Source organism: Capronia epimyces (genome assembly GCF_000585565.1).
Source record: "Capronia epimyces CBS 606.96 chromosome Unknown aczIQ-supercont1.2, whole genome shotgun sequence".
In the NCBI taxonomy this organism is placed as follows: Eukaryota; Fungi; Ascomycota; class Eurotiomycetes; order Chaetothyriales; family Herpotrichiellaceae; genus Capronia; species Capronia epimyces.
This window is the reverse complement of record NW_006912905.1, coordinates 481,977-496,642: the sequence shown is the minus strand read 5'-3', so window position 1 is coordinate 496,642 and position 14,666 is coordinate 481,977. Positions and strand designations below refer to the sequence as shown.

The 14,666-nt window shown below is 53.2% G+C and overlaps 4 protein-coding genes across 4 annotated transcripts; 1 reads left to right on the top strand and 3 right to left on the bottom strand.

The window, feature by feature from the left end:
• Window positions 1-362: 362 nt before the first annotated feature.
• A1O3_02002 (uncharacterized protein) lies at window positions 363-1,964 on the bottom strand (the record flags this gene model as incomplete). Its single annotated transcript, XM_007732145.1, has 2 exons — window positions 363-1,294; window positions 1,382-1,964. 2 exons carry the CDS (start codon window positions 1,962-1,964, stop codon window positions 363-365), a joined length of 1,515 nt encoding a protein of 504 aa, XP_007730335.1.
• Window positions 1,965-2,455: 491 nt separating this feature from the next.
• On the bottom strand, window positions 2,456-6,420 carry A1O3_02001 (uncharacterized protein; the record flags this gene model as incomplete). Its single annotated transcript, XM_007732144.1, has 2 exons — window positions 2,456-4,559; window positions 4,610-6,420. 2 exons carry the CDS (start codon window positions 6,418-6,420, stop codon window positions 2,456-2,458), a joined length of 3,915 nt encoding a protein of 1,304 aa, XP_007730334.1.
• Window positions 6,421-9,190: 2,770 nt separating this feature from the next.
• A1O3_02000 (uncharacterized protein) lies at window positions 9,191-10,365 on the bottom strand (the record flags this gene model as incomplete). Its single annotated transcript, XM_007732143.1, has 3 exons — window positions 9,191-9,946; window positions 9,998-10,204; window positions 10,345-10,365. 3 exons carry the CDS (start codon window positions 10,363-10,365, stop codon window positions 9,191-9,193), a joined length of 984 nt encoding a protein of 327 aa, XP_007730333.1.
• Window positions 10,366-11,839: 1,474 nt separating this feature from the next.
• A1O3_01999 (uncharacterized protein) lies at window positions 11,840-14,071 on the top strand (the record flags this gene model as incomplete). The annotated part of the gene is made up of 1 exon (XM_007732142.1): window positions 11,840-14,071. The coding sequence occupies one exon, from the start codon at window positions 11,840-11,842 to the stop codon at window positions 14,069-14,071; it is 2,232 nt and encodes a 743-aa protein (XP_007730332.1).
• Window positions 14,072-14,666: the final 595 nt, after the last annotated feature.

The window sequence follows — 14,666 nt, the reverse complement described above, 5'->3', positions numbered from 1 at the left end:
AAGCTTGAGCCTGCTCCACTGTTGCCCTCGTGGCTGTGTGGCAACGAAGAACGCACGACCGATCCCAGGGGCCGGATTGGATTTGCCCTGCGGTGCAATCAATCGCCCACGATGTCAGGCCAATACCCAATTAGCCGCTGGGTCTATTCGACCTTGAGAAGCCCGGAGATCGGACATGGGTAGAGAGACCAGGCTGCGCCAAAAGACTGGACAGACCCAGCACGTATTGCCGGAGTTGACATTCTATCAGTCAACTACGAGACGGGCCTAAAACATCCAACTCCAAAGGACCATAAAACGCCAACTATGGTATATTGAACGCGAACCCATGGCGGAGACAAACAACAGACGGCGCGTAGTCATCATAACGCCCTAGCGGCCTCGCCACCACCGCTTTCCATCATGGCCTCCTGGTTCAAGTCGGCTCTCAATTTGCCCTTCTTCGCACCACCTTCACCAACACCCATTCTCCTTGCCACGTATCTTTGCGCCACCACGCCTACCACTAAACTCAAGCTTTCCTCTACCCATTCGCTAACCCACTCTCTGGGATCAATACCACCACTCGCAATGATTTCCTCGATGCTTTCGGGCAACGTGCCTTCACCACCACTGGGCGCATCGAGCCATTCAATCCATTGCCCGGGAATAGCCTGGGAGATGGCATGGAATGCGATTCCATGGATGGGGTCATGTAGATAGACTGCGAATACAATCTCTTCCTTGTCGATTTCCGCCACTTCCTTCACTTGTCCTTCTTTTTCAGAGCTGGCGGCGGCTGCAAATAGCTCCTTAGAAGCCGGTTGCGAGATTGCTTGGATGGCGAGGAAGATATCGCTGTCTCTGGTAGGATTTGAGTCGGAGAGGGTCTCTGTTGCACGTTTGGCTGCCTCTTCCACTCCACCTCTGCTCGAAAAATACTCGTCGGCGTAGCCTTCCGCTGAAGCTCTTACCAGCTTGCTTCCCTCGACGAGACCGCCGACGGTGTTGATACTACGCCTCTCGCCGCTTTTCCACCAAGGCCCATCGTGCCAGGAATTCAGTGGGCGGGACAACTCCTTGGAGTCGCGCTTCGGCCCAGCCTCGTGACCACGTTGGACGACCATGAGGTCTCCGCCTTCGACCTGTGCCATGACACGACTGAAGACCTGGTAGATGAGCGGGTCGAGAGTAGGGTAGTTGGACAAGTCGTGGGTGATGTGGATTTGTAGGCGCTCATGGGACGAGATTGGCGGCGCGATGGTCTGTAAGATATTCTGAAACGTCGGCATCGCAATGGACCTGAGTTCGCCGCCTGAATCCTCGATCAGAAATTGAAATCAGCCAGCCGGCCCCATGCCTGCATGGCATGGGTCCAAGATCAGTGGGGAAACCCTCTTACCAAAGCCCTTGAGCAATCCCACGTTCCCCCGAACCTGTTCCGCCCATTTTTGTGCCTCCTCATTCTTCTGGATCTCTTTGACGGCCGCTTGGGCCTGGCTTATGGCCGTCGACGCGGTGGACAGGATCCCTCCCCACCATCCCGCGCTTTTGGCCGGGGTCCGCTCGAGCTGCGGTTCGGGGTCTGCTGACTCTTCAGTGGTGGTGGTTGCTGGCGTGAAGCTCTGGTGGAACGAACGGGTGCTGTCGCCAGACTTACGCTGCCCATTGCTGGATGACTTTTCCTCGCTCGTCCGGCCGGGCGGAGGGCTGGCTGTGGACGGGAGGTTGGGCGATCGACTTCGCGACACGGTCGTGGCCGGGTTGGGCTTCAAAGAAGGAGTGCTTGGTCTGCTGGCCGGTCGTTGAGCTAGGTGGCCCAGCTCGGCGAGCAAGTCTTGCTCCGACTGCGACGACTGAGCGGGCTGGCCTTGTCGTGCGGTGCGCGTTGAGGGCTTAGGGGGGCGCGCCGCGGCTTTAGTGCGGAGATCGTCCAGCTGTGCCAGCAGCTCGTCATCCGTCGGGGCTGTCTTTTTGGTAGCCATGGTCATTATTGGGAGGGTTGGCACAAGTCCTTTGCGGGTGAAGGGCAGTTGGAGGTTGGAGGGTTCGAGTCCAGGCTGTTGACGTCGTCGTCTCCTGTATCCTGATCCGACCGCCGGGTTGAATCTGGGGTCCTGACTTGCCAAGGGTTAGCTCGCCACTATCTCACCATTCCTGCCACTAGTCCGTCACTAGCTCGCCACTAACACTTCTAGAATATCTAGGTACCTTGAACACTGTACTCCGTACTCCATCCTCCGTACATTACACTGTCGCCTGGGTGCCCGTAGTGTTGGAAAATAGTGACCACAACATTGTATAGATAGAATGTCTTGTACGGCCAGACCAAATCTATAGTCGACGTCTCCTCCAACCAGACTACGCAGTCGGTAGGGCTGCAATGTGGTAAAGCCCAGTACAACTATGTGCTCCCAAGGCCACTGGTCCTATCTCGACGTCGCCTGTTCTCGGAAACCGAAAGCACGCTGTGACTTCACTGCTCGGCTCGTCTAGTCTCGAGAAATTCCCAGATCGAGATCTGGTCGTGATCTTGAGCCGAGTCAAAGGCAGTCATCCCATGCATATTTCGTAGCTGCAAATTGCACCCGTGAGCTACCAGCAACTTCACAAGGCTCAGATCTCCTCGCGCAATGGCGTGATGAACAACAGTATCCCCGAACACATCGGCAGCGTTGACGTCGGCGCCGCACTTCAGGAAAAATTCGACCTGTTCGGTCCTTCTCTCCCAGACTGCCCAGATCAAATATGTTTTCTGGTACCTGGATATTGGACTCCTGGCTTGGGCAAACTCGAGATTCGGGTCGAACATCTTACCGTAACCAAGCAGAAGTTCACAGATGCTTAAAGTAGCCTTCCAGGTGTCGTGGTCCGTGTAGTCGAACGTTGTCATCGATCGTAGAGCCGTTTCGAAGGCTACATACCCTATCCTTGCGTCCAGGCCCTGCTCCTGTATGTGAGCAACAAGAATCCTCGCCAGCTCGACATTCCCGCTCCTGATACAGTAGTCCCACACCGTACCGCCCGCATGATCTTTCTTCTCGATATCAACTCCTTGCCTTAGCAATTCGTGGACCTTCGAGTTGTCTCGGGACCATGCAGCGTGATGAAGATCAGAAACATCGCCTAGCTTCCCGCGAAGGTTCCGTGGGAGACTGTTTTGATTGGTTTGCAATAGCCCCTTTTCTCGAATGATCTGGATGGCCGATCTACCTTCTTTGTTGACAATATCGAAATCGGCGCCTCTTTGCAACAAAGTGACGATAAGGTCCTCATATCCACCTAGAGCAGCAATGTGCAATGGTGTATTGCCCGTGCCTGATTGTGCGTTGATGTTGGCACCTCGATCTAACAGCAGCACGAGCCTATCAGGGGCACCATCGAACTTGCTCGCATTGAAGACCGCAAAATGCAGACTTGTCATGGGCCACGACTCCGGGAATATAGGCGAATCGCCGGGACAATTGACTTCGGCTCCATAATCCAGCAGCAACCGAGTCAAATCTGTCCACATGCTTGCGGCCAGATGCAAGGGGGGAATTCCGTGCGTTGGATCCGAGTTGTTCGCACTCAGACCGTGGTTGATTGTAAACCGAACTGCGTCAAGCTGATGGCAGATGGTCGCTAATATCAGTGAGTCAGCATCTTTGAGATAGTGGTGCTTGACAGTTGCTCCCGGGTTGGCACCCTGGCGCAGGAGATCCTCCATGACTCCCGCTTTCCCTGACTGTGCCGCTCGATGTAACGCAGTTTCGTCGAAATTGTTGCGGATTTCCTTCCCATAGCCTTTCTCTCTAAGCAGGAAGCATAGTGTCTGCCTCAATCCATATGCAGCCGCGGCATGGAGAGGAGTATCTCTCCTTTTGTGGGAAACTTTGTTCCAATCGGTCCAAAGAGTGCCGTGCTTCCAGCCCCAGGCGCTTGGACGATATATACCCATAAACTCATCAGCACTTTGCCGCTGAACGCTCTCCAAATGGTCAACGATCAAGTTTTGAAATTCTGACTCGAGTCCTCCGTGGATAGCATGTTCCGGCCATTTCTCGGCTGCATATCCATAAAAGGGGTACTTTTGCGATCTCTCCTCGATCACGCATTGCGTGATACACAATCGGGAGAAGCATGGCAATGATAAGTAAGCCAGACTTGATCTCATGATGATCTCATGACCAGGGGGGAAATCTACCGATCGATAGTCCCTCAGGTATTTGTTTGCCGTTTCGTGCAGAAGGCGGAGGGTCCTTGTGCCCTTTACTTGTTGAACAATCACAAGCCCCTGGCAGATAGATTGGATTTCTTCAAGAGTAATCTGCTTTTCTTTGTCAAGTTCGAGATTGCCAGATCTGACGGCAAATACATGTTGTATAGCCTCGAAAGTCAGTGGTAGGAGTGAATAGGCAAGAAAGGCTAAGAGATATAATGCTTTGTCGCGCTGTGTTGGTTCTTGCCTCTCAATTTGCTTCAGGCTGAACTCGTAACACCCATCGTAAGTAGGTGGAAGTGTCCTGAGGGTTTCTTCCACTTCTTCCACGCTCTCGATGTGTTCAAATAGGTTGAGAATGAGCTCTGCCCTCAGAAACCTGTTCAAGGATGAGCAACGCGTGGCCTAGAGAGGATCGGGCTTCCCTACATTCTATCATTTGCCTCCGTTAGCTTTTCGATTATGAGCTGGGCGAGGGCGGGATTCGTTTGGATATGATCTCGTAGCCGTGGACTTCTTGCGAGTCGAGTTCCGACATAAAGGACGACGTCTTTTTGCTGGGGACGGACTTCGATTTCCGTCATCCCCTGGAATTCATGAATCCATGCATATGGCCGGGAAGTGGCAAGGATCTGGATTGCCGGCTCGAGTTGCTGAAGTTCATTGATAAGATTCTTGCCGAGCTCCAGAGTACGCGACTCATCGAGTGCATCAATAACGATAGTTGTCCCATCGAATTTCTGTATTTCGTGCCGAAGCCACGATCTGTAGTCGGCGAGCGTTGGCTTTGCTTGGTACCAGTCGGAACCGAGAGCTTTCATCATGAACTCGGATACTTGGCCACGCTGATGCAACAGTTGAGCCAGTAGACTGGTAAGAAGGCTCTCCATGCTCTGCAAGTCATGCTCGCGGTAGTCAACATAAATCCACGCAAGGGCTTCATTCTGTCTCTTTGATTGAGAGAGATATTGAATGATGATTGACGAAAGCATAGTTTTGCCGGCGCCAGCCTCACCGGAGCATAATACAAATTGATGCTCTTTGGCGAGCCACGATTTGAACAGAGGTTCCTCAAAAATCCACATGCCAGTTCCAGGCTGTGCGCGCTGGAGGAGACCGTTCTGTTTGCCCCAGAAACCGACTGGAGAAAGCCACTCCAAGATTTCGGATAACTTTTCCATTCGTGTGACCTCTTTGTGCTGACTTGAGCTTCCTGGTGACTCTTCCGGAACCCACTGTGTCAAGAAAGCCTTTGCGCACGCGGCGGCCGTTGCCGCTGCATACCCTTGCCAGGTCTTTCTCTTGTGGCTGTCAGCGTAGTCACACACTCCTTTGATGATGACGCTGGGGAAATATTCCCAGACCCCCGCCCCCTCCATCTCAAAGGCAATGATATCCTCGGCCCTAGCCAGTAAGTCACGGTGTTGTCCTGATTTCATTACCGTATTACCTGAACCCATTATGCCAAAGTGAACGCGAGGCTGTGTTGTCGATGCATGGGTCAGCCGATTGCGGGCTACCAGCATGGTCGCACTACACCCCAGGTCCTCGCAATCCATCTTGAGGGCCTCCTCACATATCTGCGAATCGCCTTCACAGCACTTGTCGCAAGCTGCATGTGAATGGTGCTTGTGTAGGTAGGAAGAATGGTAGAGGACATCGTTCTCGCTACCTGGGAGCAGCGTATAAGGTAACTTGTTCTGAATGGCTCGGAGGAACGTTGCGATGTTCTGTTGCATCTTTGCCTGATAGTGATGGGTTCGCAACTGCGCCTGAAGAGCTCGGATACCAAGGCTGGGCCTGCCGAGGCGATCCTCGACAGTATCCTTTATCTGGTATTTTTCCGGATACTGTCTTCCAAAGTCATATTTTATCACTGCCTGGCTGATAATGACGTCGCCTAGTATGATCTCCTCATTTTGGGTTCCGTAGGGAACGCCTCCACACATGCCAACCACCAGGGCCAATTTGATTTCTGGAAAGCTCGCTCGCAAACCTACTGCCGCTCCCGCTGCAGTGGGTATGCCCATACCCGGCAGGTGAGCGAGGACGACATTGTGCCTGGCCATTGACCCCACCGTATAGGCATTGTCATCTCCAGGCGCCTTGCCGTAACCATCCCAGAATTCGTCAAATAATGCTTGGACGCAGCTGGCTTCATCCGGCAATGCACATATAAGAGCGACTTTGAAGCCGTGACGGTCTCGAGGAGCAGAGGCAGAGGCGGAGGCAGATGCCATGAAGTCGGATTTTTTCTGGGTTACTTCGCCAACGTGGAGTTGTAAGGGTTACTCGCTTTTTGACGATGTTCAATAATATGCACTGTGATGGAAGCATCGAGAAGACTGCATGAATGGTTGCGAACATCCATGCAACCGATTTGGTGTGTCCGCAGAGTTGCACGGCTCAGATCAGGACAGACTCGGAGGGCTGGTGAGGCTGAAAGTGGTCGAGACCATGTCGCCCGGCGTTATTATGATCAGCCTGATTTGCGGGCGTGGCCTCCTTGGCCCCTCCAATTTCCATGTCTATTTGTAGACACAGCACAGCACCCCTGTTAGTTATTTCTTTCTTCCGTGGATAGGTAAAATTCACTCACCGTGTCCGGATACCCGCGCCCCCATCCATTGCGTAAGGTTGAGTTGAGCCCCAAGTTTTGCGTCTACAGTAAACACACTGAAGATTAATCTTACCTAGCCTAATCATAGCCCGGCCATGATTTTAGGGTTCCTAGGTGACCCTACAGATTGTTTCTTATATCGTTGCTCAAAACAAACACATAGACAGAATTGGTCTTGAATTTGTGGCCAAATGAGAGGCTCTCAAGGGACCAATGCCAACAATGAGCGTGAGTTGTAGACTACCGTCTTTAAAGCTCAAACTGGAGGGCTCGGGCGTTTCTGGACCATCCGGGAGTTCATGCATCTCTTTCACTTGACGGCCCAGATCTTGCATTCCATGTAGCACCTCCTCCCTGAAAGACCTAAAATCCCGAGCATAAGGTAGATCGTATCTTGCGGAGTTGAAACAAAACCGGTTCTGGTTGCATTTCGAACCCTTGATTGGCTTGTGAAGACATGGTTGGCGATCCCGCGTTGGATGGTCAAGTTGCTTCTGTCATGGACAGACGGCACGGCACGTCCTATCGAGAGCGTCGAACTAGGCAAGAAGAGAGGGCCTCGGCCACACGGACCAGAATCTCCTAGGAGGTCCGAACGCAGTCGAGAAGAATGTCAATGAAGGTGGCAGAAGAGAATGGCAGAAGTGCTGATATGGTGGATTATTTGATCGCAGACGCGCAATCTCACAATGACGAAACAGTGCAAACTTAGATAAGGCTTTATCCCTCAAACCCCCTTTTATATTGTTGATATAAAGGATATAAAATATATACTATTAAAGTTACAAGAGATTGCAATAGGGCTCCTTAGGCTGGTAAAGCCTTAGTAGTATTTAAGTTTACACCCACCATGAGCCTGCGCCCAGTTTAAGAGTCACACTCACCACTGCATCTATAAATTAGTTCTTATTCTTCTCTTCTCCGAGTCCAGCATAGTTTTCATTCTTGTATGAGCCACTATTTGAGTCTGATATCTTTGAGGCTTCAAGGATACTATCAAATCATCTCATCGTCCACCCGTTATACTATACGCATCCTCACCATTCGAACACCGATTCTCACCCCACCTACTGCATCCTCACCGGTTGACAACCCATCTCCCCATCTCTTACAATCTAGATCCCAGTTTGGCAATGGCAGGTATGTTCTATGCTCACCACTTTCCCTGGCTCTGTCATCACGAAGTTGTGATCACGTGCAGTGAGCCAGCCCAAGGTCATATACCTAGTGTCATGTGGCTCGTGGTTGCTTGCTCAGCCTGACATCTATACTATGTAAGTAGTATTCTAACGAAGCTATATGATAGGAAACATGCCACTTTTTCCTTCTCCACTCCTTATAGACTCCTCTTGTCTTTCCTTATTCTCCTCCTGTCTTTCCATATTTTTAGAACTAGACAACAAGCGTTGGATACTCCAGCACCAAATTGAATGCACGAGAAGGGACATTAAAGGCATGGAAAAGCAATTTGAAGGCATAGGAAATCGACTTGAAGGTATAGGACGGCGACTCGACCTCATCCAAGGGTATCGGAGAAGAGGGCTAAGGGGCCTACAAGCAGGGCCTAGCTATCCTCATTGATGGCATTGGTCTGTCTGGACAGCAACTCACCTATCCAACTGAAACGAGCCATCTTCCGAGCAAACGAGCTAAACAAGGAGTCTGGTAGTGAGGGAGACAAATGAAAGGCTCCAGATGATGGAGCGCTGCACACACGGGAAATCCCGGTCGGTAGTCTACTGCGTCTCCCTCAGCTTGGTGAGCTTCAGCATCGTGGAGATGGGTGGGAATCTTGGAAGTTCTGACAAGCCGCGAACCGCCGTCTATTTCAGAGACGGCTGGAGGGATGCTAGGGGGAAAGGCTGCGGCTAGCCAGGGATAAGGTAGTCGATCTGCATCCGAACACCACTCTGCCACTGATATGATTTTCTTCCACTGTCTTTTCTAGTCGTCCAAGGCCAACGATTTTATCAACTAGCAGCAATCATGTCTGTGGTCGCTTTGTGTCTGTCATCACTCCCTCGGTGGGTCCAGCCATCATCACCATCAAGGGGAAGAGGGTCCGTTGTGTCGTCCTCGGCGACTACCCTATCATGACCTTTAAGGACATCTGTTAACGCCGTTCTCCCCTCACTCATAAAGTTCCGCACGCTGTCCCCTGTCTGAGGAGATGACCCTATGGTGTCTGGATGTTGTCCAAAATTCCCATCGTTCGTCCACGCAAATTCCACAGTGCCTATCCAATGCGATAGTGACAGCATTATGCGCCCATTGGAGGAGAGGTAGATAGGATTGGAGACCTGGGATGGACGTGGTCGGCTGTGAAAGGAGGTGGGAGCCAGCCTCAAAAGTACAAGAGTGAAGGTAGATGAGGCTGGACCATCTACCAATCAATCAGCGGTGGCCGCCTTTTCAACCTGTTGCTCTTGCTTGTCGTCATCAAAGTGGCTGGCGTGGATCTCGGACAGGTTAAACCTCTTGAGAGTCTCGAAGTCGCTCCCTACGACGCTCATGCCGACCACATTTCTGTACACGTCGACGAGCACGACCTTGTCATAACCCTTGAGATCGACCGTGTGCTTGCCCTGGCCTAATGCTGAGATCTTGTCCGCGACTGTCCGTATGACCAGGTCTCGGTCAAGCTTATTGTTGTTCCGGATTGTGGGACGGATGGCGAACTTGACGGGCACGTTCGCCTGGGTTCCTCGAGCTGCCGGCTCCGACTGCGTCCCAGCATTATCGGGCTCTAGCAGGAAGTGTGGTGGGAGGATCTGGTCGCAGAGTGATTCAAGCCCGCTGTTCAGTGTTTTGCGTATCAGGCTTACTGGAGTCAGTCTCTTGATATAGCGGCTCCGTGGTCCAGAAGAATCCTTCTGAGAGGCCGATAGGCACATATTGCGCACGACTGCCACAGGGTCCACCCCGGCTTCTGCTGGTTTGGCGGCAGGGAATCTGACGAACGAAACACAAGGTATGTCCAAGGTTATCAAAGACAGCTTCTGCGAGGTGAAGCCTGTCGTCGGTTTAGGGCGGAGTGCATCTAGTTCGGCGAGAATGTCTGCCTCGATGTCGTTGTCTTGGTCCACTTCGCTCGATCCTCCATTGCCATTTCCCTGCTGCTCAGGCTGCTGCTCATCCGGGATGTACTGAAAGTCTGCGTCAGTGCGTGTGCGTGCAGGCGAATGCCGTGTTCAAACCTCGCCCAAAAGATCTCCGAGCTCCAGCAAGCATTTCTTCTCCTGGCCTTTGTCGCAGGTGACGAATATGCCAACATCGCCATTGTGGATGCCAGATGCACTCACTGGTGTAATATGCCGAGCTTTGGGTTTGCCTTGAGACAGGCTTGGATCACGTGGTCTCTGCTTGCGATAGCTGGCTTTGCTTTTGCTGGTCCTTTGGGATGCCTGCTTATTTACCCAACCACCGATATGTCAGACGAACAATAGAGATCAAGCCAGGAAGGGGGGTGGGACATAAATGGATTTTGCAGCCGTGGCCGGGAGAGGATTCAATCAAATTTTCCGAGAGCAGAGGTCGAACTTACGGTGTGCGGCTCTCGGTCCATTTTTGCTCGCTTGTAAGGTCGTTCTGAAGGGTCTTCGAGACTCATACCCTCCCTCGCACGGCCGGGAATGGGGAAGATATCTCGAGGGGGTGCGGAATGTGAGACCCGGAGCAGCAGAGAGAGCTTGAGGGGGGGATTTCAATTGTCGATGGGCCCGTCAGGCTCAGGTTTGTTGGTGACCGGTCTTCCTCGATTCTCCTCGCAAACCCAGACCTCGGACTCAAAACAACGACTTGTGCAGGTGGAAGATGTAGACGATGTAGACGATGCAGACGATGCAGACAGTGGGCTTGATGCAGTCTTCGACGTGGCCACGTGATATGGCTCAGGCGGCTGAGCTAGACCGCATTGGGAAGCTTACCCAAGGGGGCGCTACGTTCATCAAGATGATCTTGCTGCCACCACTGCGGTTCCCATGGCCATACGCTGTCCTCTCAGCTCTCTCTCTGCACGTGAAGTTGACCAATGCTCGTCCTAGTTCGAGGTGCCCTCGCGAGGGGCGGTGGAAAAGCCAGACAGCTCCCCGAAGCCGACCCTGTGATGACCCATCTAAGCGCTCTCAGCTCTCATGGCCATCGAGCCCCCGCTGATCGTGGTCCCTAGCTCGCTACCTGCGGCGTGCCCATTGGGCTACTGGAGCTTGGAGAGGGTCGAGCTCGGTGCGTCTATATCGTGCGACTCCTTTTGCTTCATGTCCTTGCAACGACAAGCTTCCTGATGTGGCCTTCTTACCCCGGGCCTTGTTGGGTGAATGCAATGAACATGCCGGTCTTGCAGAGTAAGTAGATAGTGATGTCCTCGTTCCAGATGATCCACGTTTCTTCTCTCTGTACCTGTGCTTGCATGCCTCGTTCGTTCGGTATCCCCTATACCCCCAATGGCGTCGCTCTTTGCACCGAAACAACCAGATAGGAAGAGATCAGTTCCCAATGGAGGACTTGGGGGATTGGTTCTGCCGCAAGTGGGAGCCAGTTGTCAACAGGCCACGGGCACAGCTTCAGAGCCCCTGACGAAGAGCACGAGGCCTCGAAGACGTCCACCGCCCATTCAAATCTGTTGTGGCGTTGACAGCGATCCGGCATGGGCCTCTCAGGCTTCGGGGGCGGCGAGCCCAGGATACGGTGGGCAGTGGACCCCCAAGACACCTACCGATCGGCTGAGGTCATCGTCGCTCTCACTCTCGTCCTTGCTCGTGGACGGCAACTTGACTTCCAGGTCGGCACCATTGCTATCACGCTATGATTCTGCCGCACCTCGTGCACCATGGTATTCACCTCCCGAGACACCCGTCAGCCCACTCAATTCACAGCCGATCGAACTGCCCGGTTCACTGCTGTTGCCCAGTCAAGGCTTTCCCCAGCTGGACCCGATTTCGCCGCCCCCGTCACTCCGGATTGTGCGCAGAGACACGGATGACTCGGCTGTAAGCTCGGTACCAACACTCTCAACATCGACTTCTTCGGATGTAGAAACGATGGAGACCTTTCGACACCTGACCACCCCGTTGAGAAAGCACGACCGAGGTGCCGACACCGCGATGCCTGCCTATGTGATCGGAAGCCGCCCTACGAAGCCGTTGTCTGCCATGTCCATTGAAGAACTGCTCGACTACCTACCTGACTGCAGTCCCTCCGCGGTCACTCAAGTGTGGCTGCCTGCAGTTCGCGCCCAATTTCAAAAGATGATCGCCCTGCTCAACGACGTCGGCGAACTGAAAATCGAGTCTAGCCTGAACCAGATTGCTTTTCAGAAAGTCGGTTTGCCTTTCCCACAAGACACACAACAACATATTGATCGGTCGCAGGATCTGAAGAGCTTCTCGGACGAAATCCGCCTCATCGCCGCTTCCTACCACAAAGTCCTCGAGTCGGCAGAGTCACTGGTCGAACGGGATACCAAAGCCTGCCATGAACGTCTCCACGAGCTAGAGGACCAGGTGGCAGATGCTCTGGAGAAGATGGGAGCAAAGGACGAGGAGATTGCGGAACAGGACCGAACGAATATCGAGCTTAGACATACTATCCACGACATTGCCCACATCCTAGGCTCGTTCATTCATGACAATGTCTCCAGCTGGGTCCAAACCATCAACGAGCCGAGGACTGAAGAAGTTCTCCAGATCATTTCCGATTACACTCGCCATGCCGACAATCAAACCAAATCGGTGCCGTATATTCGGGTCCCGGAGTCTGCGATCACACAATACGCAGAAGACGTACGAGAGGCCAAGGCTGTATCTAAGGAATACCGAGAGCTTGTACACAGCCAGAGTGCCATGGTCAACGAGCATTCTCGCAACCTGGACACTTACACGAACAAATACGAAATCGCCGTGAGGCTGATTAAAGAACGCGACCACGAGATATTGCTTCTGGCCCAAAAGATCGAATCCATGACCAAGCGACTGCAAGAGTGTGAAGCTGCCCTGGTTCAGAGTCAAGAGTCAATTGAGGAGGTAGAGAGCAAGGCAGGACGATACGAGGAACTTCGAGGAAACATGGACAGTTTGAAAATCGCACATACCCTCGAGATCGCCCAACGCGACGACGAGATCTCGCGTTTGCGTCAGATGTTGGGAAGCGCGCGAGAAGAAGTCTTTGCGCGACGGGCGGATGTGAAGAACATCATCAGTCAGTCCCAAACTGGTCTGTCTGCCTCTGACTTGGCTCCAGCAACAATGAAAGGGGGCCCCGCTTCCAAGGCACTGAGATTCTTCGGCATGGACCGGGACAAGGAGAGAGGGAGGAGAGCCGTGTTGCCGTCAAGCCAAAGCATGATTGGGTTTGCCTCGTCGCATCACGACGCCACCACTCATCCGTTTGACACGAGATACTCGTCGAAAGAAGTAGCACCTGCGAAGAGCAGATCTCTCCTTCGGCACGACTCGCCGTTGGGGAAGCGTCGACATGCCGAGACCACGCCTACTACTCCAGCCGACGGTTCAGACAGTTGCAGCGGCTCCATGGCCTCGCTGCAAGCGGCAGTCCGCCCTCGATCTGACTCTCTGGGTGCCACTCAGCGTCATGGTGTTCTCCCGTCGCCCATTAACACACAGAAGGCCCTTCCGGACCCGCCTGCACGTTCGCAACCGCCGCTTGTCTCTGCGGCTCGGCTTGCCGAGATCACGCAGAGTGATGACAGCCCCATGGCCGTGCAGGTTGCTTCCGATTACTTCCAACACAGCATCCTCGGGCAGACCGCGGCTCGACGAGTGCTCAGCAACATCCCCGAAGTCTCTACATACGGCTCATCCGACGCAGGAGAGGCCAAGGACCCGGAGTTGAGCTACTACGAGGAAGGATCCGACGGAAGCGTTGCCAGCAGTGACCGCGAGGTCTACCGCAAGAGCGTCTGTGCCCTGGACATGTTGAACTCGTCGACCCTGCCGTACAGCGAGACTGAGACTGACGTCGAGGCAATCCTTCGTGGAGTGGCAGGGACCGAGTCCGAGGGTCATTACCCTAACGTTCACACATTTGACGAGGATCACAGCGACGAGTTCGAGACGGGCCTTGCGCGTGTGCTGCATTTGCGCCCGGGGAACCATGACCTGAGAGCGGTGAGAGAAAGAGAGCGAGATGGAGATCGAGAGGAAAGATTCAGGCAGAGCTTTGTCTCGGATGGTTCGGGGTATCGCTCTGAGGGATCGGAGCCCATGACCGTCGCGCAGTTGTACCATCGAGGACGCCGCCATATTCGAGGCTAGTGGGACAAGGCCAGCACAGCAAGGACGGACAGCCTCAGGGGGGAGGTCTAAGTGATTATGGAATGGTACTTACTGTACGAGAGCAGCACAGGGAAGGCAGAGGCATGCTTCGCGAGTTCTAGGTACCTTACTGATTAATGTATTGTTGGGTCGACTGGGCTTGGTTGTGCATTCCTTTGCTACTAGGTCGTGGTCAACTTAACTTGATGGACATTTGACATTTGAGTCGGTCGGTCAGCATCTCGCCGAGTCTGGAGACTGGAGACTACCTAGATACCTGACTCCACGTTACGTCGAAGGCGAAGGCCATGCAGAGGCACACGAGTTCATGGCAGCTGGAAGACCAGATGATAATGATAGGCGGGAAATCAATGGAAGGTGTAGACATGCATGCATGATTCAGGGCTCCAATGCGGGCGAGCAGCAAGCTTTATTAAGTCTGTCACACTGTCACACACTTCTGTAGAGAGATTCCTCTGTTTCCTTGGTGGGACGGGCCGTATTTTGTAGATATCTATCTACCTTCAGTACTCAGTACTCAATTGGACACGGGCATCTAGATCTGATCCCGACGGGTCATCCGCACGCTTGAAGC